This window comes from Lampetra planeri, chromosome 30, assembly GCF_965212315.1.
Source record: "Lampetra planeri chromosome 30, kcLamPlan1.2.h2, whole genome shotgun sequence".
Lineage (NCBI taxonomy): Eukaryota > Metazoa > Chordata > Hyperoartia > Petromyzontiformes > Petromyzontidae > Lampetra > Lampetra planeri.
Genome location: NC_136136.1, coordinates 1889149 through 1915298, shown reverse-complemented (window position 1 = coordinate 1915298; position 26150 = coordinate 1889149). Strand labels below are relative to the sequence as shown.

General features: G+C 48.5%; 1 protein-coding gene across 1 annotated transcript; it reads left to right on the top strand.

The window, feature by feature from the left end:
* Positions 1-408: 408 nt before the first annotated feature.
* On the top strand, positions 409-25773 carry LOC144728731 (uncharacterized). Its single transcript, XM_078608338.1, has 12 exons — positions 409-543; positions 2152-2330; positions 3833-3921; positions 5120-5311; positions 9400-9518; positions 9961-10112; positions 13927-13999; positions 14863-14974; positions 18043-18167; positions 19726-19801; positions 23535-23650; positions 24740-25773. The coding sequence occupies exons 1-12, from the start codon at positions 409-411 to the stop codon at positions 24866-24868; spliced, it is 1497 nt and encodes a 498-aa protein (XP_078464464.1). The 3' UTR covers positions 24869-25773.
* Positions 25774-26150: the final 377 nt, after the last annotated feature.

Genomic DNA, 26150 nt, shown 5'->3' with positions numbered 1-26150 from the left:
TTGCTCTCCAACACACCGCTATTGCTGTACTGATAACGCGTTAATTGGCACGTTCTGTTTACGTGACAAACCCACAGTGTCGGGTGGTGGCAGGTTTCACGACACATTCATATTAATGCGATCTACCCCCTCCCCTCCCTCCCACCAAAACAACCTACATTGTGGGTACATCGCCTTTGGACCACACCGTGTGCTCGTTTGAGCAAAAGTGCGCCACTTATGAGTCGAGCGTTGTTCGTGCGAGGCGGTGAACGAGACGCGTCGCGTGGGCTCCACACACACACAGAGTCGCCGTGGCAACACGGATCGAGACGCTCACGGGAGGTGGTGGTGGTTGTGGTTGTTGTTGGTGGTGGTTGTTGGTGGTTGGTGGTGGTGGTGTGCCCGCTGCCCTGTGCCTAGGGAGAGATGACGACCCATGAGCAGCAGCAGCAGCTGCAGGGTGGCGTGGACGAGACGCTGCTCAACATCGTGGCGCTCTTCTCCTCGCTGCCTGCCAAGCGGCAGGGAGACGCCCTCACGCGCCTCTACCTCACCTGCCAGGTGAGGTAGAGGCCCTAGGGGTGTCTGTGTGTGTGTGTCTGTGTGTATGTATGTCTGTGTGTGTATGTCTGTATGTGTGTCTGTGTATGTCTGTGTATGTGTGTGTCTGTGTATGTGTGTGTCTGTGTATGTGTGTGTCTGTGCTCGCTAACAGCACTTGCCCCTACAGTCTGTTAAGGCTATACGGGGGATCTTTGTTTTATCTTTGTGTGTGTGTGTCTGTGTGTGTGTCTGCGTGTCTGTGTGTGTATGTCTGTGTGTTTGTGTGTCGACTCAGCCTCAAATGAGTACCTGGTGCGGTGTGTAAACATCGCCACTGGGGAGACAAAGGCGGTCGGGCGTGGTGCTGGCCACCCACCCCCTCGTGTGCCGTGCCGGCCTTCATAGGTGCTCGCTAACAGCACTTGCCCCTACAGTCTGTTATGGCTATATGGGTGATCTTTATGTTTATATCTGTGTCTGTGTGTGAATGTATATCTGTATGTATGTGTGTATGTATATCTGTATGTGTGTATGTATATCTGTATGTATGTGTGTATGTCTATATGTATGTATGTATATCTGTCTGTGTGTGTATCTGTATGTACTGTATGTGTATGTATGTATATCTGTATGTATGTATATCTGTCTGTGTGTATGTATGTGTGTATGTATATCTGTTTGTGTGTATATCTGTATGTAATGTGTGTGTGTATGTATATCTCTGTATGTATGTGCATGTATGTCTGTATGTAAATCTGTATGTGTGTGTATGTATATCTGTATGTATGTGTGTGTATGTATATCTGTCTGTGTGTATGTATATCTGTATGTATGTGTGTGTATGTATATCTGTATGTGTGTGTATGTATATCTGTATGTATGTGTGTATGTATATCTAACAGCACTTGCCCCTACAGTGTGTAGTAGGGGGGACTGTTGTTTTTGTGTTGCACAGTAATAGGGGGCCACAGGTGGTGCATCGGCCAGCAGTCATCTCAGTCAGTCGACCCATGGCACTTGCTGGGTCTGCCCCCTGACCTGCCAGCGGGCGTCCGACACTCCACGTGGCCTTAAAGTGGTGCACCTAGCCTGGCACAAGCGCCGTGGTGACGTCACCGCCACTTAGTGTCGAGCGGCGGTCGTTGTTTGTTGAACTTCTTTCGCACCGTAACGTTGTCCACCACGCGCTAATCGGAGGTGTGGGGGAAGGACAACAAACTAAACACACAAAAAGCAGTTCTACATAAATTAGTGTGTGTACGTGTACAGTGGCGAGATGTTGACTACCTCGCCTGGTATACAGGAGGTCGTGGGTTCGATTCCGACCCTGACGCCTGTGTATGTTAAACTTATAAGCGAAGCAAGCAAAAGCCCAGAGCCCTATGTAGCTCAAGAGGGCCCCGAGATAATCAATTGACGCAACTAAGGGGTGTACGAACAAATCATCTCGAATTCAAATCCTAATAAACACAACTACGTGGATTAGCGAACGACTGTCACCCCTATCGCACAACCACTGCTCCATACACCTTCACTCTATCATCCTACCATCATTATTACATCGTCGCCGTCATCATCACGATCATATCCAGTGATGCGGAGGCCACGCGTCTCTGCCCCACATAGCCGCAGCAGCTGCGGGAGGCGTTCGCTTCGCTCCGACTGCTGCTCCTGGTCGACCCCGTCCGCTTGCTGCCCGCCGAGTTGGCCGAACGGGTCCTGGCGCTGCTTGGACCCTCCGATCTGTGCCACGTGGCCCTCTGCAGCCGCGTGTGGAGAGAGCGGGCCAACAGCGACGTTCTCTGGTGGGTTCTACACTCCCTCCCCATCCTTCCCAGGTAAAGAGCGAGACTTTTAGATGCAGCCAGGTCCACAACTCCAGATGTCTTGGGTCAACCAGGCAAAGCTCAAAGTGAATGTGTTCCCCATGTCCAAGCGGTCAAACGAGTATCCATGGCCAATGGCTGTTCATGAGGTACAAATACTGGGACACATCACAGGCATACGAATACAGATCTGTATCTCAAAACAACCGGAAGAGGGGGAATAATTACATGTAAACGCATTGTCTTGAAGTGGTCCGTTATTATGCAACTGACAAAAAAAACTAGAATTTTAAGGACCCAGGGACATTTACAGATTATCCAGGAGAGTAGCTACCTCCAAAAAGGGACAAATTCTGGGAAGGCTCCGACAGGTGGAAACCAGCCCTGTAGTGGACAATCCACTGTTTGTGAAGCAACCTACTTTCCCCAAATACTTTATATTTTCCACTAAGTTGTGCAGTTTCGCCAAATGGTACTGATATTTTTGGACCAATTTGATTCCATTTGTGCTGTCTGTTAGAGAAACGCCCACGGAAGCAGTTGTCATATAACTACCTCTGAGAAACCTTCAAGTGACTTTTTGTCCACACAGGGAGAGGATTTACCACAAAGCCGGCTGCAGGATACGTTTGTTGCTCAGCAGTCAAACAAAATTGTTGAATTCTCACAGCTGAAATGAAATGAAACGCCAAATTTAAGGCAATTCGTTTTTCTGCAGTCATTGGTTACTAGGCTGAGACCATAAACTTGCTCCACTTAAAAGTCAGTTTAATCAATGTCAAGTGACACTCCTATTCGAACCCAAATCGAGAATAGGGCCACTACACACTCAACTTAAATCATTTTCTGGCCGATTGGAGGGGCCATATAAGCTGTGTCGAGTGTGTGCCCATTTGCTCGGCGATCTCGCCCAACCCTGCTGTTAATCTATGTTGTACATTTACATCCTGCCCGTGTTAATTCTATATAATATATGTTTGATCTTGACTTAAAGCTTTCGTGACTGCATGAATACATATTCTATGGGTCTTTCGGTAAAGCCACGTAGATAGAAAAATAATAATAAAAATATCACGACGTTTCGATCGCAACACAAGCAATCTCACCTGAAGACGATTGCTTGTGTTGCGATCTAAACGTCGTGATATTTTTATTATTTTTCTATCTACGTGGCTTTACCAAAAGACCCATAGAATAAATAGATGTTTGGGTTGGGTTGGGATGCTCCATCTTACCGTGCATCTCGAATGCGATGGGCATCCAATGTGATGCTGCAGGGCAGGATGGATGAATTATTAACACCTACTGTGCCGTCTACCTACGGCTGAATCAGGTGGAATGCACTCGATCTCATCATATCTCGGTAGCTAAACAGGATTCATTCTGGACAGTCGTTGGATGGATTTCCACCAGCAGAATTCGGTGTTGTAGGGTACTTCCGCACTCCCACGTCCGTGTTACTACTGTGCTGCTCCACACAGGAAGAGGCTGTGTGCGGCACGGGGATGGCTCCACCTTGGCACGGATCAACTCCTCGTTGAGACCCAACGCTCCCACTGCTCAGCTACAGGTGCACACAGACACACCCAGAGCCTCCATGAGCCCACGGAATAAAAACGGTTTCAACTTTTTTTTATTTTACTATCCGTAATGGTCCGCAACAGTGAGTAATCACACGCTTGCGATTTTATGGGCAGCGTGGGGCAGCAATATATTGTTGCACCGTGATTCTATGTCCCCGTGCCAACGTTCCCTGCTTTAACCAACCGGCACAAACCAGCGTGGTTAAAGTATGACCCACATGGTCAGGGGAGACCCTCATCCAGCAGTGGATTGACAAAGGGCTGTATGTGTACATGCACATTGCTTTTGCGTTGAACAGGGCCGTATCTTGAAATAGCATCTGGTCAGCAATCCTAGCCTAGTCCGAAAGGCACATTGGCTGATGAACTAAAGTATTTTTTTTATTTTGACGTGCAGAGATAAATGCAAATCTAGATTCGAGCTTTCGTGACTGCAAGGATTCATACTCTCAGGTTTTTTTCGGTAAAGTCACGTAGGTAAAAAATAAGATAAATGTATTTTCATGTATTATTATTTTATTTCTATTATTTTTTTACCTACGTGACTTTACCAAAAAAACCTAAGAAAATGTAAATCTGTTTAATGAATCTTAAAATGATAAACATATGATGCATTTATGTTGAACTTCTTTCGCACCGTACGTAGCCAACCATGCTTATCGGAGGTGCGGGGAAAGGACAACGATGGGCGTATTGACAAACCCACAGAGGGCAGTCACAATGACACTGGCAACACTGACGATTAATGATGCATGACAATGGTTGTGGTCAGGGTTTAATTTCCCACCCAGTCATTTGGCGACTCCAATAGGCTACTTAACTGGTAGTCACAACCACATTGAGAGGTATATATACTGGCTGTGGTTCGCCAGATGTAAATTATGTTATGGGTCACTGAACCGCACAAAGCTGGGTGAAATTAATCCCTGGTTGCGGTGGTGACATTACTCCAGAAGACATGATGATGGACTTAAATAAAACAATTGTTTTACATGCAGAGAAAATGTATCTTAAAATTGTGAACGGATGATGAACAGATGATGATAATAATCAGACGATGATCAGCCGTAGCGAGTAGTATACTGGACGTGGTGCGCAAGGGTGCAGAAATCATTTCCGAATCGCCGACTCCGGACAGACGCGGTTGAATTGAATCCCTGGTTGTGGTGGTGGTGATGACTGCAGCCCGCACCAGCCCCACGTACACAGACCACAGCATCCGCGACACGGGGAGAAGCTCGCTCGTGCCCACGTGCCACTGGAAGCGCGTGCACGCGCGCGCCGCTCACCTGAGCGCCAACTGGGCGAGCGGGCGGTACGCGGTGGAGCGCGCACTCCGAGGGCACGGCGATCGCGTCACGTGCCTCGACTGCGACGGTGAGATGGTCGCTGCTGCCCGCGAAACCCTTGAACTCGTCTCAAAATCGCCGCTGCCTTCAGTCCCCCGACTAGGCAGTCACTCGCAATACGCACCTCATTCTGGCACATGTCTGCCTGCCTCGCCTGGTATACAGGAGGCCGTCGGTTCGATCCCAACCTTGACGCCTGCTGTATATTTGGAGTTTGCATGTTCTCCCTGTGGTCACGTGGGTTTTCTCCGGGTCCTCCGGGTTTTCCCCTCACCTTTAGAAACATGCGTTTAGAGTATTTGGCTGAAGTAAATGTCCACATGATAAGCCACTTGGTTGAGCTATCATTTGTGGACAGTTGCTTCTGAAAAATAACTAAATAGCTCAGTGGGCGTTACCTGGTCAAATACAATATTTTTTGGCTTGTAGATATATTTTAGTTTCATTTCACCGGGTGGCTACGCACGCGGCCTGTAATCCAGCACTGTGGAGGCAGCGAGGGTTGGCGGATCACACACATTTTTTGAAATTCACATCCCGTGGGCGTCGATGAGGCTCGCGAGGAAAAGGCAGCACAGCAAATGTGGACCTCACCTGTAAAACCTGTGTGGGATAGAGTGTTGTCCCATCACACGCATTGGTTTTCTCTGGGTTCCCCGTTTTTCACCTACATATAAACACTCATTAATTGGCCAATGACACCTTCATATATAACAGTGGAGGACCACAAAGCTTGGGAAATCATTGGCACAGGCTGACCACAGCATGGCTGCCTTCCAGCTTATCTGTGGTTCCTCCTCGTGCCTCTGAGTCATGCTGTCTCGTCGAGAGCAAGCTGATACTGTGTGTGTTATAAGTTAATGTTATTATAGTGTGCACAGAGATGATTATTTTAGAAATAATTCCAGGTCATCTTCTGAGGGGGGCTTTCTCTGACACAGGGCGATGCACATGCCAAATGGTGAATTGTTTTAAAGTCATGGCATGATGCCAACTTATCAATTAAATATAATAAAAACAAGTTGATAAACTCTTCAGCAAAGCGTCATCACGATGAACGGAAATAGCAACGTCACAACCCTAACGGCCCCATAATGAAATTCAAATGGCACGCCATCTGTCGGCACAAGCACAGATAAAATTCCTGGCGGAAAAATCCGTGAAAAGTGAAGGGGGAAACGACATGCGTGCAAGCGTTATTTATTGATTGCGTTGTGCATAAGGTTGACACTTATCCTGGTTTCCACAGGATCATCCCCTTTTTGAGTGTAGCTGTCCTGGGAAATGTCTACGTTTTCCCAGGTCATTAAAATTCCTGGTGTTTGTCAGTTGTGTAATAATACACTGCTCATGACAATACCATTGATATGTAATTCTTCCCTCTTCCACAATTGTTAGACATCATTCTTGTGCCCATGATATGTCGTTGTTTTTAGGGGGTGGGGGGGGGTTTGTACATGAAGGGGAGGCAACCCGAGCTGTGGTGATGCTCATTTGTCCAGGGCGCATGCGGGAATAGGTGCGATGCAGCTGCTAAATTCAGGCATTGCAAGCGTGAGTTGTGAGAGTGAGCGGGCGGTGAGGCGTCAGCCTGAGTCCCGAGGCGGATCAGCAAACGGACCGGATAACAGAAATCACGGTGCACTAAGAGCACCGCGTGCATAACTATATCAGAACGGTCCCCGATTCCGGCGCTGCGACGTTCGCACAGAGGGGGAACGGTAGTTAACGTGGCTTAAGGACAAATAGGTTCAATACCGGGACTGTATGAATCTATGTATGTAAATGAAACATTACAATAAATATCATGGCACAGTTACCCATGTGACCAGAGTTTGAGTCTCGGTCATGGCTAAGATCAGTGACAAGTGACATTAGAGCTAGTTTTGGTTTCCACTCCCGACGTGAGTCTTGACCACCGGCCATCACGATCAATGTTGCCATCGTCACTTATAGCGGCATGTCCTGCCCAATGCCACGTGGGCACGCTTGGCTACGTACGGGGCAAAATAAGTTCAACATGCATACTTTAATTAACAGTTTTAATAATGTCATTAACCGGTGTATGTTCTCGAAACAAAACGAAACGCATCCGAAGACAAGCACACATTAGGTCGTATCATAAAATCCATGCACACATCATTTTTCTTCCTTGTTTTTTTTCTCCCTTTTGTAAAATGGTCCCACAATGATTTTTCTTTGGGGTACACTTTGTGAACTTGCAGTGAGGGTCGCTGGGGCTGTCATCTCTGCAGGGGGAGGAGTGCAGTTTTCACTCGGCAGAGGCTGTTATTTCGGTTCCACACAAATTAATAAAACATAAAGGGAGAGAGAGAGAATGACGATGGGAGTTTGTCAGCTGCTAGCCTGGGGTGCGAGTGCACATTGAGCGAGGTCTCTGCAAATAGAGCGGAGCCGGTTCGCTAGCTCAGCGGTAGAGCGAGCAGCTCACAATCAGAAGGTTGCGAGCTAATATAGTGCAGGTTGGGGATTGGGGGACTCTTAGTTCATATAAAATGTGAGGAAGTCAAGTGGTTATTCTCTGAATAAGCTCCCCCCCCCCCCCCAGCCATAGGAATGTGGAATTTCCCCCACTGACTCAGGGCTGTAAATGGGAGATGAGCAGTCCCTCAATGCTCATTGGAGCAGGAATTGACTCTGAGTTGACTTTGCAAATAAAACATGTATGAGGCTAATTATAGAAATGGAAAGATTATTATTTATTATTATTATTGTATGCATGAAATTGAACATTTCATTTGCTCACCAGGGATTTATAAATGTCTTGAGATGCAGTCGCATTAGCCACTATGCCAATCCAAATCGCATTTTATTATTGGCTGCAGGTCTGAGCTTCGGAAATACAAAATGTGTGCAGTCGTAAGCGATTATAACTGCACTCTCCACACTTAATTTCTCACCAGATATTTTCTTGGTCGCGCTTATAGATTGGGGGGAGGCACGTAACTCGTAGCCACAGCCATAACGAGAGATATACTGGATGTTGTGTACCGTGCGCACACACATTTCCCAGGTGGCCAACCCAGACTATACAGACAGTCCCCGGGTTATGGACGGGTTAGGTTCCCAAGAACGATCCGTTACCCGAATTTTCCGTATGTCGGAAACCGAACAATTGTCCTCCAAAAATCAAGATGAATTCCATTTACCTTCATCCTAGTGAAGCTAGAGTGAGGCGTAATGCTCCACGGTATTCATCCTCTACCTCGCCGCGCTGCACGTCTTGCGCTTGCATAGCTAACGCAAACATTTCCACGCATTCATTTGATTTATGGGAGCTTTTTCGTAAGGTCGTATTTCCGTAAATCGGGTCTTCCGAGACCCAGGGACTGTTTGTAATGTGATCCGATTAATGTCTCGCAATGGCCAACACCAGTGGCAATTGATATCTGACTGTGGCCTGGCTTTGCCCGAGGTCAACTCAGCCTAAAATAATAAACTCATGCAGTTTGGTATAAAAAAAAAACACACGGATATCTAAGTGACGGGAGCGATGGACAAAACCACTCACACATGCGCCATCGGCTGCCTTAATACACTAGGTGTCCTACTAAGAGCACTTTCTTGAATATTAAGTGTATCTAAAATTAAATGTACGCCAAGACTCATCAGTAATTTTATTCGAAAAAAAAAATGTGCATGACATGTGACGGCTGTCTAAATATATTTTTCGCGGGCGGGCTGGATGGGGGGTGGAAGGGGGGTAGTGGGGGGCAATCGCCCATTCCCCCCTTCCCCTGTGCGCCTTTGGTTATGATGACGACGATGATGATGCCGACCACGGTACTTGCTATGTATATATGTATGTGTTTTGAACTTCTTTCGCACCTTACATAGCCAACCATGATAATCGGCGAAGGACAACAAACTAAACACCAACAGCAGTTCTAAAGCAATGAGTTTCAAATTTAGATGATTTAAAAGTGCGCCTCCAATTATTACGACGACAACGATGATGACGATGATGATGACGACGATGATGGCGACGATGATGACGACGACGACGATGACGACGATGATGATGATGATGACGACGACGATGACGACGATGATGACGATGACGACGAGGGTACCTGGTGGCCCGCCGCTCCGCAGGCGAGTGGCTGGTGAGCGGCAGCGTGGACGGCACGGCGCGCGTGTGGCGCGTGGCCACCTCGGAGTGCGCGCACGTGCTCGCCCGGCACACGGACGCCGTCAACGCCGTGCGGGTCAGGGTAAGCGCTGCTGCGCCCTCGGTCAAATACACACGAGGCGTGCATTTGCATCGTCTGTGGTCTGGTGTCATCTGTGCCATCCACTCCCACCCACCCTACCCACCCACCGCTTCCTCCCATTAGCTCAGATAAATAAGATTTGACGGTACTCTCTGCGCTAATAAGAACAGTGGGAACAGAGAGATGCGTGGCCACGTGGTTCGGAGGTCGCCAGAGCGTTGAGCTGGCGCGCCTGAAAAAAATTGTCTTCGAATCCGGGTTGCCCTACCAGACACGATGTTGTCCCACCGTTTGTTGCTTTCGGAGATTCTTTTTTTTTTCCAGTTGTAAGGAAGGTGACTGCTTCTCGGTGGCGGTGGGATCCTCGATCACACGGCAGGCGTGCGTCCCCAACGCCCCCCGGCGTGGCACGTACGGTGACGCGTGCGTGTCACGTGTGCAGGCCGGGGTGGTGCTCACGGGCTGCTCCGACTCCCTCATCCGCGTCTTCAGTGCAGCCACGGGCGAGTGCACGCGCGCCCTCATGGGCCACTCGGCTGCCGTCGATCACCTCTGCTACGACGGAGCGAGACTTCTGAGCGCGAGTGCGGACAGGTGAAGCACGCGCACCAGTAAACTAAAACCATGTTTTTTTTATTTTAGCATCTATGGTCCACTGAGCCATGTGGCTCTTTTTCAGAAGCGACCTGGCCACAAATGATAGCTCAACGAAGTGGCTTATCACGCGGAAATGTATAGTAGCAGTCAAATACTCTAAACGCATGTTTCTGAATGTGGAGAGAAAATACCGGAGGACCCGGAGAAAAATCCACGCGACCACGGGCAGAACATGCCAAGTCCTAATATATACAGGCATCCGGGTGGGGTCGAACCCACATCCTCCTGTATACCGAGAAGGGTAGTTAACATCTCACCACTACTGATGGCCTGATCAATATCATCATCAGCAGTAACAGCAGTAGCCTTGTTCAATCCACTTCTGGATGAAGGCCTCGCCAAGTCGCCGCCATCTCTCACAATCCTCCGATGTAATAATCCAGCCAGCACCTGCCCACGAACTGATTTAGTCGCTCCGTCTCCCCCGGTGGACGTGCACGGGTTCCGCTATTCACTTGCTGCCCCTCCGTCATGATCCTTGACCGTCAGATTCGTTTCTTCCGGCCCCGTGTCCTGCCCAAGCCCGCCTTACTTTGCTTACGTTTGAATGATGGCATACACCTACCTGCGTACGTTCTCAATTTCAAATGTTTCTCTTCAAGCATGAATTTCTCGGTGTTTCTTACTTGCTTATATGCTCATGAGCTTATATGTCTCTCTGTCCATCCGTCTGTTCCATCTCATATTCACAACAACTCCAAAACTATCGGTAACCCAGTTGCTATGAAACTTACCACACAGCACAGGCAAAACTATTGGCCATATCTCTGTAGGCTTTTGGGAAAGACTGCAAAACAAACACAATCTATTGGAAAGGACGTTCAAAATAATCATCATTCCTGAGATGCCACTGCAATTACACACTAAAGAGACCCAAATTATATGTTCCAAAGTTAAATGGCCTAAAAGGGCATTTCACTCTCACGAGCGTTGTTCACAGCTCCCCGATGTGTTTTCGGGATCGTACCGCGTGTCATTCGAGATTGTGTCCAACGTTTCGCTCCACATTTTGGCAGCCTCCTCAGTGCGTGGAGCGAGCAGCACGGTGTACAACACGACACCGTAGCGGAGAGCCACACGGCGTAACCGCATTTTACAAAAAAACAAAACACCATGTTTTCTTTTAGCAAAAAACAGACAATGTGCCACGTGTTTATTAATAGATGCATCCTAAAATAGGTGCAATACAAAAAGTCTGAAGCGTGGCGTGAGTACATCGCAGCATGAAGATACTGAAACTCACTCGCCTGGCAAATCTCCTGCCCTGCCGCTCAGGGACTCCGATAGACTCGGCAGACGAGTGCAATTGCGCTTGAACATCAAAGTTTTAGCTGTCAAAGTCCGAAAAGAAACATTCGCCTTTGATGCACGTGGCAAGGTTGGCTTAAAAGGGAACGCAACGCTTATTTGCAAAGCACCGTGCCGGCACTGCCGATGGCCTGATGTTGCGTTTCCACGGCTGTTGGAAAACAAATCCCGGGCCGGGCCGAGCCACTCTCGGTACAGCTCGGTGGGTCAAAACTGCCTGCTACGATGACGAAAGGACATTCCGTGAAACTTCGCCAAATGCAGTTAGCTTCGCAACGTTCGTTCGAGTCGTGGTTCATTCAGCGCGTGCGTAAATCGCCGAGCCATGCGATAGCGTCCCCGTCGGCTACGTGAAATCACCGTAGACCTCCGCTGAACCGAATCAGTGGACAGTCATCATCATCATCGACGACGACGATGCGCGACAATGTTTTTTGTACAGTGCCACAGCGGCAGTGTGGGTTGTCACGAAGACCCCAAGGGTGGAGGTCCGCCTCGCAGAGAACTCCTCGCCCTGTGTCCGGAACCTGCCCAAGCAGGGCCCACTGACGGCATGGCCGGGTGAAGGCAGGTGGGCAGACTGTGGGATCCACGATAACGGGACGGGTTTATCTGGTGAACAAAGAGGCACCAGCAATGTATGTGCGTACGTATGTTTAATTTCTTTCGCACCAAACGTAGTCAACCACGCTCATCGGAGGTGCGGGGGAAGGACAACAAACTAAACACAAAAAGCAGATCTAAAGAAATTTGTTTTCAATCTAGATGATTTAAAAGTGCACAGCTCCAGTGGCTTCCTAATATCAGAAGGAAGAGCATTCCAGACGGCCGCAGAACCGCATCTTAAAGCATGCTTGGCGGTGACCGCCTTTGTTTTTTTTTGACGAGGAAAGGATGGGCAGTTTAGATGACATCTTGATCTTAAGGAGAGATTCCTTGACCATGAATGTTCAGGAAGTCTCTCTGAGTCTAAAACAATTATTGAACGATGAATGTTGTAAGGGTGGGCACTAGGGTGTCAGTGGGATATTTTCGTGCATAAGAGGGACAGTATTTCCGATTGCGGAGGTCCTCGGAGGAGACGTGAAAGTGCCTGCAAAGCTCCGCGCTGAGAGAGGAGGACGGGGAACTTTGGGTCGGAGCGAGTGAAGATGCGGCCGCTGGCAAGGTGGTGCGGCAGAGTGGTGTCAGAGGAGACCGGGGAGAATGGACGGACGCTGTGATGGGGGGGGGGGGGGACGTTTCTAACATCGCAAAGTTGTAGAGAGTTCGTAGTAATAGGGGTTTTTTGTATAAAGGTGTCAGTTTTGTTGCCAGGTAAAAGGGTAAAAACCTATTACTATATCTTGCTACTGGCAAAGGAGGTTCCATAATGTAATTGTAGAGTTATCGTTGTCGATGATCTAGAGTTAAAAGTGTATCCATTCCTTCAGATGTTATCTTGCCGGTAGGCTGAGGCTGGGAACGCTACGGCACTGATTCCTCCGTTAATATTTAATAAGAATTACTGAAGGAAGCTTTGTTTCCACGCGAGAGTAGAAATTGCAAATCAACCTCGACAACAACAAAAGGTTTTAGCCATTCGCTGTATTAAGGCTTCGGTTAATGATGGGATAAAAAAAGACAAATATCCTGGTGCAGCCTACACAGACTATTGGGGCAAGTGCTGTTAGCACCCACCTATGTATAAGCTGGCACGGCACATGAGTGCGTGGTGCGGTCAGGACCGTGCATGCCCAGCCACCTTTGTCTCCCCAGTGTCGATGTTTACAAACACTGGGTACTAATGTAAGGCTGTGTCGCTCTGGATGATGCCCAGGGTCGGCTCAGATGTTAAAATGTCACCACTTGATGTGAGCCAGGTTCATAATGTTGCGTGCAACTTCTGCACCGCTGTTCACTTAACCAATGAGTCTGGTGATCGCTACAAAGGGGTGTCTTTGTATTTTTCCTTCAAATAATTGTCAGCCAAAATTAATCCACTGCTGGATGAATGCCTTCCCAAAGCCACCACGGCCCTGGGAATCGACAATACATCTCGCTCGATAACCATTAGTGATGACACACGTACATTAATGATGGTACACAAATACAAAGATGCCCAGTATAGGCTTAACAGACTGTCGGGGCAAGGGCTGTTCACGAGCACCTATGAAGGCCAGCACGGCACACGAGGAGGTGGGTGGCCAGCACCACGCCTTTGTCTTTCTAGTGGAGATATTTACACACCGCACCAGGTATTCATTTGAGGCTGAGTCGAGCTAGGGGAAGCCCAGGACCGGTTCAGATAATCGTCACTGGTGTTGACAATGAGCGGGAATCGAACTCGGGTCCCCAGGTTTCGTAGCGCAGCACGCTCACTGTTACACTACTGCTCCCCTACTAACAAAAAATGCCCACACACACACACAGAGCGTGCATGTGTGTGCACGTGTGCGTGTAGGACCGTGCGCGTGTGGGCGGTCAAAGGCGGCAGGTGCTTGCACATTCTGCGTGGGCATGAAGACGAGATACAGGTGGGGGCCATCTCATACCATCCCATACTGGCCTCGAAAGCCAATAGGCCAACACCACTCCGGTTCAGATAATCGTCACCGGTGTTGGCCGTGAGTGGGAATCGAACTTGGGTCCCCGCTTTCGTAGCGCAGCGAGCTAACCGCGACACAACCGCTCCACACACACTCACTTTCACACGCACACACACGTGCGTGCGCGCACACACACACAAACACTCACTCGCAGTGCGAGGCAGACTCATTACGTCTCGCGGAGGATCGCTCCGCTGAACAAAATAGTTCCATGGTTCAGTTTGCAAGTGCGAGGTCGTGTTTTAAGTCAATGTAAAAAAAAAATGATGGAACCTGCTTTGTAAGTGCGGGTATTCGTAAGTCGAGGACTGCCTGTGAAGTTATTTGTATGAAAACTAAAATTATAAAACATTTCTGGCACATTGCATTCTGGGTAACCCTGTTGCAATGAGGTCAACACGACCATAACAATCGTTTGATGAAAATTAGATGTAAATTGTATCTTAATGCTCCATGTAGGCTAATGGAGTGAGCAAAAATATGCAAGCAAGACAAACAACAAACAATACAGACGAGTAGATAAACACCGAAATAGCTTCTCGCGTCGAATCGTGGCCCTGCATTGCACAAATGTATCTGGCAGTGAGTCAATTAGTTGCCTACTTAAAATTCAGAAAGAGACTCAACCTGATACCATTGGCCATAGAAAATGATTGAGCGTAGTGTCATCGTGAGTCACGCTTCCAATGCAGTAGCATACGTGAAAACAATACGAGAAAGGTCAAATGTGTGGGAGGACGCTGCTTGGGCTGAACAACTCTGAGCTTCGCCCACTGCCCCGTCACTTGCAGGCCCTTCATCAGTGTGGACTCCTGGCCCTCAGCGCCTCCTGGGACTGCAGCCTGCGACTGTGGGACACGGAGCGTGGAGTGTGCCAGGCCATCCTCAGGGGTCACTCCGAAGGTATGCTGGAATGTGTGTACCTGCTAGGCTCGCCGCGATACGTGTGTATGTTGGACTTCTTTTACACCGTACGTAGCCAACCGTGCTAATCGGAGGTGCCGGGGAAGGACAATAATACATCCACGACTACGATACGTCGTTTGATATGGTTTCCACGGTAATCGAAACGCCCATTTTTTCTGAATATAATTTTTAATCGTTGCTTATCCTATACAATTTATTAACTTATTGACAAAATATTATTGAAATAACACACTCAACAATTTAAGTTCTCGATAAATAGCTAATGTCCATCATTAAAGCCGTGCTTTGCAACATTTTCCGGAGGAAGTGAAGGCATGTCGGTTTATATGACTCAAGTCATTTTCGTAATCCGTGTAATGATGTATTTACATCTTGCGTAAGCCAGCCAGAATGTTATGAGGCTGGGTGACCACCATGCACGCCAGGTTGGCATGCTCTGCCGCGGGACTTTTGCAATGTAACATCAACAGAGGGCCTTGCAGCAAAATCCATTGTTGTACTGTAATTCAATGTTCCCGTATACATGGACGTATTGGTGGTACAACGGTGCAGCATAACACACCGGTCCTCATAAAACAGTATAAATATAAATTTGAATCAGCACATCTGTTTATCAGTCTTTAATTGACCCTGTCGACAAGTTTGACGCGATTCAAAGGTTTATTCAGTCTACTGTGACTTGCCAAAAAACGGGTCATTATTGGCCGTTGATTTGGGTCCTTTGAATGGAGGAACCGTTCGACCAAGTTTAAGGCACGAAGAATCAAATCTGCCTTCGGAACACGGAGCCAGCCAATCGTCATCAGGCTGGGTGCTGCTATACGGCAACAGACTGTGAAGCTTCTTCGTGTTCAGCCGCTCATGTAAAGATTTGTCTTCCGGCTGCTTCGACATCACGAGAACTGATTTTGACTCGCACCACCACACCTCAAGATGCTCTGACCGGGGTTGCAAATCGCGGGAAAATAAATGATTGAGTGCGAAAATTTAGTTTAAAAAAATATCTATACCGTGAACCACCGGTGTGCCGCCAATATGATCATACGAATATCCACGTTCCCCAGTTCGCCCTGACCAGCACTATGAAGTATGGTTGTATTAATCACCACGACCCATACGGCGCGGGGAGGCCCTCATCCAGCAGTGGATAGACCCACACACATTGTGTTGTAGCTGATTTAAATCGCCAGAGAATACCCCAACAAGAACAACAACATTCCGGGTTTTATAATACCTCTGAGCTCAATTACAATTCGGCTCACCAACTGCGCATTTCAAATTCAATCCCCAGGGTAGCAGTTCTTGGCCGAATGTGATCACATCTAACCCAGGTGTTAAAAAGCATTGACGTCATCTTGCACGGCACCGAGCCAGAAACCCCTCCGTTGAGCCTGATAATGTGAGTCGGAGAAAATTGCCACTTGAAAAAATGCTAAAGAAATGAATAAATAACAGCAGGGCGATGTTAAATATTAAACATTGGGCTTTGGTACCAAGACCACTCTGTATATGACTCCAGTGAGACATTGTCAATAGGATCCACATGAGTTCCTTTTTCCAAAGCTGTCATAACAGAATTAAATAGTGTGGCCACTGCTGCAGATGACACATCTCACGTCGTGTGCAGTGTATATGTCATGGCTATATTGGGAAAGTGGTGGCGCAGTGGTTCACGCATTGTGCTTTGAACCTGCTATCCCGAGTTCAATTCCTGGCCATGGCGAACATCAGTGGCGAGTGATAGTTTAACCCTTCCTGAGCACCCTCTTCAACCCACATGGTGAAATATGGTCAACACACCCCCTTGATTGACACAGCATGATGAGGCATCAATGTTGTGGCTGTATTTATCATGAATTGCACCTTGTCTGCTCAGATACCATGATATATCATGAGTAGGCTAGTGCCAAAAAATGAAATACGGTAGAAGCCCTCTTATCGACGGTAACTGGTTTAACGAAACTGTTCGTTAAGTGATTTGGTCGTTAAGCGAGTTGATGTTTCAACTTCAAAGTGCTGCAGACACTAAATGTAAACAATGCCCCAATGCTCACGAATGAACGTTGCTGATTGGCCGAGGCCTGATCAGACCACTTTGGAGCTCGCCGATTGGCCGAAATTGGCGGTCGCATGCTCATCTTAAGCCCGTCGTTAACAGGGGAATGGTCGGTAAGCGAACACATTGTGTTCTAGGGAGGCCCGTCGTTAAGAGATTAGTCGTTAACAGGCGGCGGTCGTTATGAGGGGTTCTATTGTTCTCGGAAAATTAATGAATTGGGTAAAACCACGAAACAACATCGCCCCCTGCTCTCAAACTAAACTCGTCTGTGAAGCGCAGCGCCTCCGTGATGGCCTTGCGCTATGGGGATGGCGCAAATACCAAATGTAGTGAAATATTACGAACAATCATTTAAATAAATAACCCACAACAGGGTTTCGTCTTCATCGAGAGCAAAACTGCACCCTGTAGGTAGGCTCTAACAGGGCCGTATTCTCATTCATGGCTCAGCTCTGGCTTGGCTCAGTCCTGAGCCGCCCGGTTGCTTTCAGAGATGTGTGAGCGAGCGGCTGCTCAGCCACGGCTCCGCTCACTCTCAGCTCACGGAAATCCTGAGTGGCTGGGGACCATGCTCAGAGCCGGCTCAAGGTTGAGCGTGGCTTCGTTGAGCCGGCTCGCTTGAGCCAGGGCCAACACGCCTGAGACATGCAGGGACTGGGAATAGGGGCCAAACAGTATTGAAACGTCGTGAGTTTTTTGGTTTTTATATTTTTATGATTTTTATTTTATTTTCTATCTACGTGACTTTACCAAAAGAACAATTGAATATGAATTCCTGCAGTCACGAAAGTTTTAAGTAAAAATTATAAAAACATCCATAATAAAAAGCAATTTTTTTGGCTGCGTCGGGCAGTGGCAGGTTTAAGGACATATGACTATTTACGCAATCTAACCCAAAAAAACCCTTTGTTACGGATAACATTGGTCGGGAAAGCCTCCGTGTTGAACATTATCAAAAGAATGCGGCTGCTGCGCCTGTCCGCAGCGGTGTACTGCTGCCAGTTCGACGTGGCGCGCGTGGTGAGCGGCGGGGGCGATGGCCTCGTCGTGGTGTGGAGCACCGCGAGTGGGGAGCGCCTGGCCACGTGCACGGGCCACACGGAGGAGGTGGTGAGCGGCGGCGTCGGTGTGGCACCGATGAGCTCATGTCTCTGATCCAAAACTGACGTGTGTGTCTATCCGCACTCTCAATCCAGTCCCCTCTCCTCACCGCCCGCTGTGAAAACAGACGCTGCACCTTCTTGGTTCTTTCGGTAAAGTCACGTAGAAGGAAAATAATAAAATAATAAAAATAAAACATAATAAAATAATTCTCACGACGTTTTGGCCACAACGCAAGCAGCCGTCTTCAGGTGGAGAACAGGTCTGTCGAGAAGGCAGAGTCTGCCTTCTCGAGGTGGAGAACAGGTCTGTCGAGAAGGCAGAGTCTGCCTTCTCGACAGACCTGTTCTCCACCTGAAGACCTGTTCTCCACCTGAAGACCTGTTCTCCACTTGAAGACCTGTTCTCCACCTGAAGACCTGTTCTCCACCTGAAGACCTGTTCTCCACCTGAAGACCTGTTCTCCACCTGAAGACCTGTTCTCCACCTGAAGACCTGTTCTCCACCTGAAGACGGCTGCTTGCGTTGTGGCCAAAACGTCGTGAGAATTATTTTATTATGTTTTTTTTCCCTTCTACGTGACTTTACCGAAAGAACCAAGAAGATGAATCCCTGCAGTCACAAAAGCTTTAAATCGAGACGCTGCACCGTGCAGCGTAGATGTCCTTGTGCGGCCTCTCCCTGTCCCCATATTTTCTGACCTTTTGCTCCAGTTTTTTTCTGTTCTTTTCCCATCCCTTTCATCTCATTTCCCATTCTTTCTCTTCTCTCTTCCTTCTCCCGTCCCCTTTGCCCATTCATAACATCCTTGACTCTGACTTTTCCTTCCCGCGGTGTGTGCCATGGATGCAAAGCTGTTTGTTCATGAAGCAGTCTTGTATTGATTCACACACACACATACACCCTGCTCTGGCGATTTGATTAACAGTTCAGTTCTATTTGGAAACGCGGCTGAGTAACACTCAGCCATAGGCCGCTCTGCAAGAGAGACCTGTGGAGTATCATATCACTGCAGCTGTAAGCTCACGCCACTGCTGGAAGAAGGGTCTCCACTAGAGGGAGCTCTAGAGGGCCTCTTCTATACCCTATTGCGACCTACTCTTCCACATTCATTTCCATATATTCGGCATAAATCATAACATCATTTGTTCTACAGCAAACAAATTGATGCATATGTATGGCGAGTGCAAGGATTGAGCCCGATCTATTGTTGGGTGCCTGGTAGGCATGTAATGGGTACGTTTTGGGTTAATCAAGTGTGAACACGAACACACTTAGGTACGTGTAACGCGAGCATGAAAATATTTTATTTATCGACTGCATCGTTACATGCCTAGCAGCCGATTGGCAGGCGGCGTGTGGTGGGGTAAATTGTGGGCACTCCCACCTCTTACAAGTGTTTGCAGGGCTGAGCCTTTGCCTTTACAGTAACATTGGGTGGAATAAATGAGGACATTACCATTTCAAAGGACCGCTCGTTTGGTGGCCAGGCATGCAAAATTCACGGTCGTGCTTCTGGACTTTAATCAGAATTTCAAAGTCACGTGTGCCTCTTGGTTTTTCACAGTACTGCATCGCCTACAATGAAAATGTCATCTGTTCCGGATCTGCCGACAGTTCCGTCCGGGTGTGGAATTTTCAAGGTCTGTACCTGCACACACGGCAACAAAAGCCGCCCATATCGCCACTCTGCCTTAACACTTCATCCATTTGCAAAACGACGCTATGATGATGATGGCGGTGATAACATTGCGTTAACCACAACAACAACATCTGTTTGCATTCGAAAGAAAAAAAGTCACCCGGCTGCTTTATTTCACATCATACGCCTCTGGATGAAAAGGGCCAAACAAATTAACGCGTGTCAGTCAAACCTCATCAGACGAGCCTTCATCACGAAGACGGTCAAACGGAAAAGGCCGAGGGGCCTCCCTGCCGTGACCTTTTGCGTTTTCTTCATTTGGCCGCGTCGCTGCCTCGTTGTGATCAGCAGCCGCTACGACTGTAGGGGTTGCAGGTCGACATCAAACAGGCGCCACGGTGAAGGCGACGTACACAAAAGTGTCGGCAGCGCAGCGTCTCATCCTTGCGCTTCCAACGCGGCACGGAGGAGATGGCGGGCGTCGTGCAGCGAGCAGTCGTCCGTGATTCATCCCTCTCACGATTCAATGAACTGTCACAATTATAGGCGTGTAAGAATTTAACGTTAATTTTTATTTAAAGCTTTCGTGACTACAGGGATTCATATTCTTGGTTCTTTCGGTAAAGTCACGTAGAAGGGAAATAATAAAATAATAAAAATAAAAAAGATACAAATTTCTCACGACGTTTATTATTTTATTATTTCACTTCTACGTGACTTTACCGAAAGAACCAAGAATATAAAAATAAAAAAGTGAATGGTGCAGCCCTGCATTGTCTGGCTCACGACGCTGCTGGCAGAAGGGCCTCCACTAGAGGGAGCTCCAGAGATGACCTCCTTGTAGGCTAGAGGGCACTTTGGCCTACTCTCCCACACTGGCCAGATGTATTTGAAGAGGTGGGAGTGTATTGTAAGAGGTTGGAGCACACACACTTTTAAGTCTAGGCATGTACGATTACATTCTACTATAGAATCACTCACTCCATTGCACTTGAGCCACATATGCTGCTGTGCCAATCACAGTTTGCTCACTGAGCCTCGTACCAGTGGTCAGCTGTATAAGGCAACAACAACAATTAATTTGTGTTTTACACGAGCTACTTCATGCATCGAGCTGCTTAAAACATTTTGAGTGGAGCGGTGGCATTGTGGTTATGCGTCCTGCGTTATAAAATCGGTGATCTGAGTTTGACACCCGGCCAAAGGCGAACATCAGTGATATGGTCCTGGGCCTCCTTTTTACTCACTGATCAACGCAGTGAAGTATGGGTCAACAACCCCCATAATCATCATGACATGGAGAGGCTTTCATTCAAAAGTGGATTGACGATGGGTCTGTACATTATTATTATTATTATTCCATGAGAACACCGCTATTCCACTGCAAATCTCAGTGCTTATTTGGAGAAACGGAATACAGGGAGCGACGGAATTAAACTCATTTATGAAGAAATAAAATGCCAACGGACCTCAAGAGCAGTCTTTCTGGCAGACATCGCTAGGCGGTGTGCTGAATTAATTATGCTTCTTCAATACTCTTTGGTTCTTTCGGTAAAGTCACGTATAAAGAGAAAATAATACATTAAATACTAGCTTACGACGTTTCGATTGCAACACAAGCAATCATCATCAGGTATAAATGAAATTGAAACACAAATCTAGTATACTTAGAAATGTAATGTAATACACTAGAGAGTCGGATAACATAACAGTCAACACCCTACCTGGTTGATTACGTTCTTCCTGAGAATGCTAAATTTGAGAGAGAGATAAAACACAGAACCAGAGACATATAGACAGACATATAAGTAGGGACAGATATCACAGAGATACATAGAGAGAGACACATACATAGGCACACAGAGAAACTTCTTCAATAACCAATGTGGATGGAGAGCACGGGAGGTGCTGGGCGTAGGGCCTCAGGTAGTGCGAGGGGCACCCAGAGTACTTAAAAATTATAATCTAAAATGCACATCTTCTAAAACACAAATCTTATTAGCATAACGAGTCACTTCATTTCTATCATCATTTTTTGGTCTCCATCTCCACTATCAGTTTGTCTTCTGTCACCTCAACAGGATTTGGGTTTTTGTTTTAATGGGGGTAGCGCCGCCACCGGGGGAGTTATTTTTTCAGGTGGAGCCACTGAGAACACGGACGTGCTGGGATTTGCCCGCGCGAGACTCGATAGCGTGTGGCATCACCACCTTGTTGCCTGCAGCAAATCCACGGACGCATTTCCAACGCTCGCCGCCACCGTTCGCCACTTAAGTAGTGGTGACAACACCACAGCGTCTCCCCCAGGCTTTGAGGCCACGTGAAATGTCGAAGGCCGGCTGGCAGGAGGCCACGCGGCAGACCCAGGTGTTTTTGAGTTAGCTCAGAGGTCGTCGGCAATCCGCGGCTCCAGCGCCGCGAGCGGCTCTTTAAGGACTTCTTGGTGACGTTATTTATGCACGACCACCGTCTGGTATTCATATTCTTTGCGTCTCTTGAAATATTTCGTTTTTTTTATATTTCGGTTGCCGACCCCTGGGTTAACTGAATGAGATAGTTGGCAGACACGTAACGTGTATACTCGGCGTGCCAAAGTTACGATAACCACGTCTGGAAACATAAAGAAATATGCCAGGTAGATGTCAACTCTGGCTATTTCGAGGGTATTTTTTTTTATAGCAGAAGGTGGCCATACCCATTGGGAACCCCACTGACAGGAGGCAGTCATGTGAGTCGGGCACGTCAGAGCACCGAGCTGGCACCGCTGGGTTCCTGGGTCTAAATCCTGGCAGCCGCCTACAACGAAACGAGGCTCTCACGTGGGGTGAGCTGACAGTGTCAGCATGGTCAGCGATGAATTATAAAAAAAAGTATCCGTCATGTTATACGTGATGTTGGACTTAATTTCGGCTGGGTCCAGCTATGAGAATTGAAAATGTTGGCTTCACTGGCACGTGACGATAAAGAGGGATTAAGAGGTCAATGAAAGTGACTTCAGAAGGAGCCTTCTTATCTCATACACCAGAGTTGTGCTCCAACACAGGGTGGTGCACTGCTCGCCGTGAGAGTTCATAACAGAAACACAGTACATTTGTTTCATAGCATGACACCAATGAGACAAATTGAATAGGGAGCCACTGGCTGATATTGCCGCTGCTGCTATTATTATTATTATACTGGTAGGAACCTCCTGGTTACACCAGCCCACAGGGGATTATTGTGTCCGTCGTGCAGGGAGGGGCTGGGTGGGGAGGGAGGGGCTGGGTGGGAAGGGGAGGGTGGGGTGGGGAGGGGCTGGGTGGGGAGGGGAGGGGCTGGGTGGGGGTGGAGAGGGTGGGGAGGGGCTGGGTGGGTGGGGAGGGTGGGGCTGGGTGGGGGGTGGGAGGGGTGGGGCTGGGTGGGGAGGGTGGGGCTGGTCACGCCGTGGTGCCCTTATAAAACTCAACGTTTAACCTACTCACGCCGGCTTGTGCCCGCCCTCACAGTCGGGCATATTTGCGGAATACACCATGCCGCCGTTGACCCTGGCCATTGACCGAGCAACCCAACGTTCCTACCAGCTCCCTCCACAGGAATGTGTTTATTCTGGTATTATTTTTGTTGCTGCTGCTGTTAGCATATCTGGTGTCGCCGCTGCTGTCGGTATCGCTGGCGGCGTTACTGCCGCTGTCTGGTATTGCTGGTGCTGACGACCGCGAGCGTGACAACTGGGCGCGTGACGCGTCTGCGCGCAGGGCGCTGCCTCTTCACTCTGCGCGAGCACGTGGGGGTGGTGCTGTGCCTGCACCTCCTCCGCGACCGGCTCGTCAGCGGCGGCAACCGCAAGAAGATCGTCGTTTGGGACGTGAAGGTGAGAACCGTGTGACACGATCCGAGCGGTCGCGCGTTCGCCGCTTGCTGCAAGAGGTTCGCGCTCAGCGGCCGCCTGGGTTGGTACTGCGCGTGCGTATTAACTGTCAAATACTATGCGATGTCTGCTTCATAGTGGACATTAAAAAATTGTTGTTGCACTTCAACAAGAGTCTGATACAAAGCGCTGGTTTACCGAACGAAGGGCGGAACATGAATGCCGCAAACAGCAGCGCGCGTTCGATGCGACGTGTTCGATGCGACGCGGCCGAGTGAAGGGGGGGACATGGTGGACGTTAAAGATCCCACGAGATTCCACGGCTGGGCCGTTCGTGCAGGGCGTTATGGGTCACGACGTTGGTCGTGACATTTTGATACATTACTCGCAAATTACTTCATTGGCAGGAAAAACAATAGTAGATTCATCCTGACAGACCAGTGCTGCGTACAACCTGCGTACAACCTGTGCCAGACTGGGACAGCTGCCACTCGGGGTCCCCTCGGCTACTCTGCACAGGGTGATTGGAATGGTTGAGACGGGATGTGCCGTCAGGCGTTTTTAATTGCCGAGGCATGTTAAAGAGAAACACCTGTAAATGCACGCCCTGATCATCATCATCATTATGATTGCATGGTAATGCCCATGTCTCCAGTAGTGTCGCAATCATGAATACTTTTATTATAATAATTTCCTAATTTACATTCATAAAGTGCCCTGAAACAATCTTTCTCAGGGCCCTATCGAGTGTGCAGGCGGTGCAACTGCTCTGGCTGGAGGGGTCAGGCCACAGGGCTACGAAGAGGGGCTAATGGACACGGGGACCCCATCGCTTTCCTCGCACTAACACCCATAACAACACCCGTACAACCAGGCGACACCACACTGCATTCCCACCCCTCTCGTTCGAGGCGATATTTCATGGGTGCCCACAGTGAGCGCTTTTGCGGATGAACTGAGGATCTTTGCATTTGAGCCAGACACGGTGGTAAGCGCCCCGTTCACCAGCGCTTGAGAGGCGAGGCTTGGTGGATCGCGCACGTTGGCGGAACCTGAATCATCACCGTACGTACCGCTTGTCTCGGTTCACAGAATGGCCGCCTGCTGAACGTGGTGCACAGGAACCCGTCGCTGCTCCACCGCATGTGGGTGAGCGAAACCGCCGTGGTGATAGCCTCCCCAGAAGCGCCGGGCACGCTCACCCTCCTCACCTACTGGTGAGCGTGTCGTCAGAGCCGAGTCGAAAGGGAGGCGGCCGGTCCAGCCTCGAGCACCCACGCCCACGAGCGCCGTGACAAACCGATGGTGCGGCTATCGAGCACGCGGACGTTGCAACCGTGCCAGGGTCTGCCAGGCCTGGAGGAGTCCCGGCGCCGGGTTACGAAGATCAAAATTGGACGCAGCACCACATTGCATTTCATTCCTTGCACCAGGGCCCGTGCCAAGCACGCTACGCCCACCGGACTTAACCGTTCCCCTGCAGAGACACGGAGCGGTAGGCAAGTGGTCACCGATACGGAGGAGGAGAGTGTGTGTGTCTTGCTTCACAAAAGCCAGCAACTTGTCTGCCAGCATTCTGACCTCATATTCGTAGCTTATGTCATTCAACCCAGAAGCCCCAACACTGTTTTTGGTTGTACTGCATTTGAAATTATTGTTAAACGGACAACTTATTAACTGCTGCTGAAACCATTATCAAAGTGCCTTTAATGCACGTTTTATTTTTGTTTTTTTGCGATGAATAAAATCAATAAGGATATAATCTTGTAAAATGTTTACATTACATTCCACTGAATATGTTTGTGAAACATGTAATTGACTGATGAGCAACCGCAACGGTCACTGGATATGATGAATTCAATATACGGCTCAAGAACTGCAATGATGTAAATCAAGCTTTTAACCATTCTCACATAAATGATACACCCTTGTTTACATTGACATACATTATACAACCCTGTTTACATCTACAATCCATACATTGATTTCAGACACAGGACGCTGCCACAGCGGCGTGATGGGTCAGGACACCGTAGTGTACTTGCAATCCAGAGGACGCCTGTTCAATTCCATCTTCTGTTGCAGCCGTTCAAATATGGACAAGATTCTTGATTTCCTCCGACATCGTCCACCCAGCAGTATAAACGGGTTTACGCCACAGCAGGTCGCGTGCGGTGGGGTAAAGTGTGGGTACGTCCACCTATTCCTACACGTGTGGTCAGCGTGGAAGAGTAGGCCAAATACCCTCCAGAGTTCGCTCTGGTGGAGGTCCTTCTACCGGCAGTGGGTTGAGCAAGGAATTGCAGGGCCGCACCTTTACCTTTTTTATGCACACACGATTAACATTTGAGCAAAATTCATTAAATACGAACATTGGCAACCGCAATGATGAATTATTACTTTTTTATATCCAACAATTAGATCCGACGGTGCGTCACGTGCACAGTTTTCGCCTCCTAAACGGCAGCTGCACGAGGGATTCGTTTTTCGTGGGATATTTTCC

Excerpts from the sequence above, each read along its gene's own strand:
- LOC144728731 (XM_078608338.1), top strand. The coding sequence starts at position 409 with ATGACGACCCATGAGCAGCAGCAGCAGCTGCAGGGTGGCGTGGACGAG. Across the intron at positions 9,519-9,960 it reads TCAACGCCGTGCGGGTCAGG|GCCGGGGTGGTGCTCACGGG; the intron begins GTAAGCGCTGCT and ends TCACGTGTGCAG. Across the intron at positions 18,168-19,725 it reads CGGGCCACACGGAGGAGGTG|TACTGCATCGCCTACAATGA; the intron begins GTGAGCGGCGGC and ends GGTTTTTCACAG.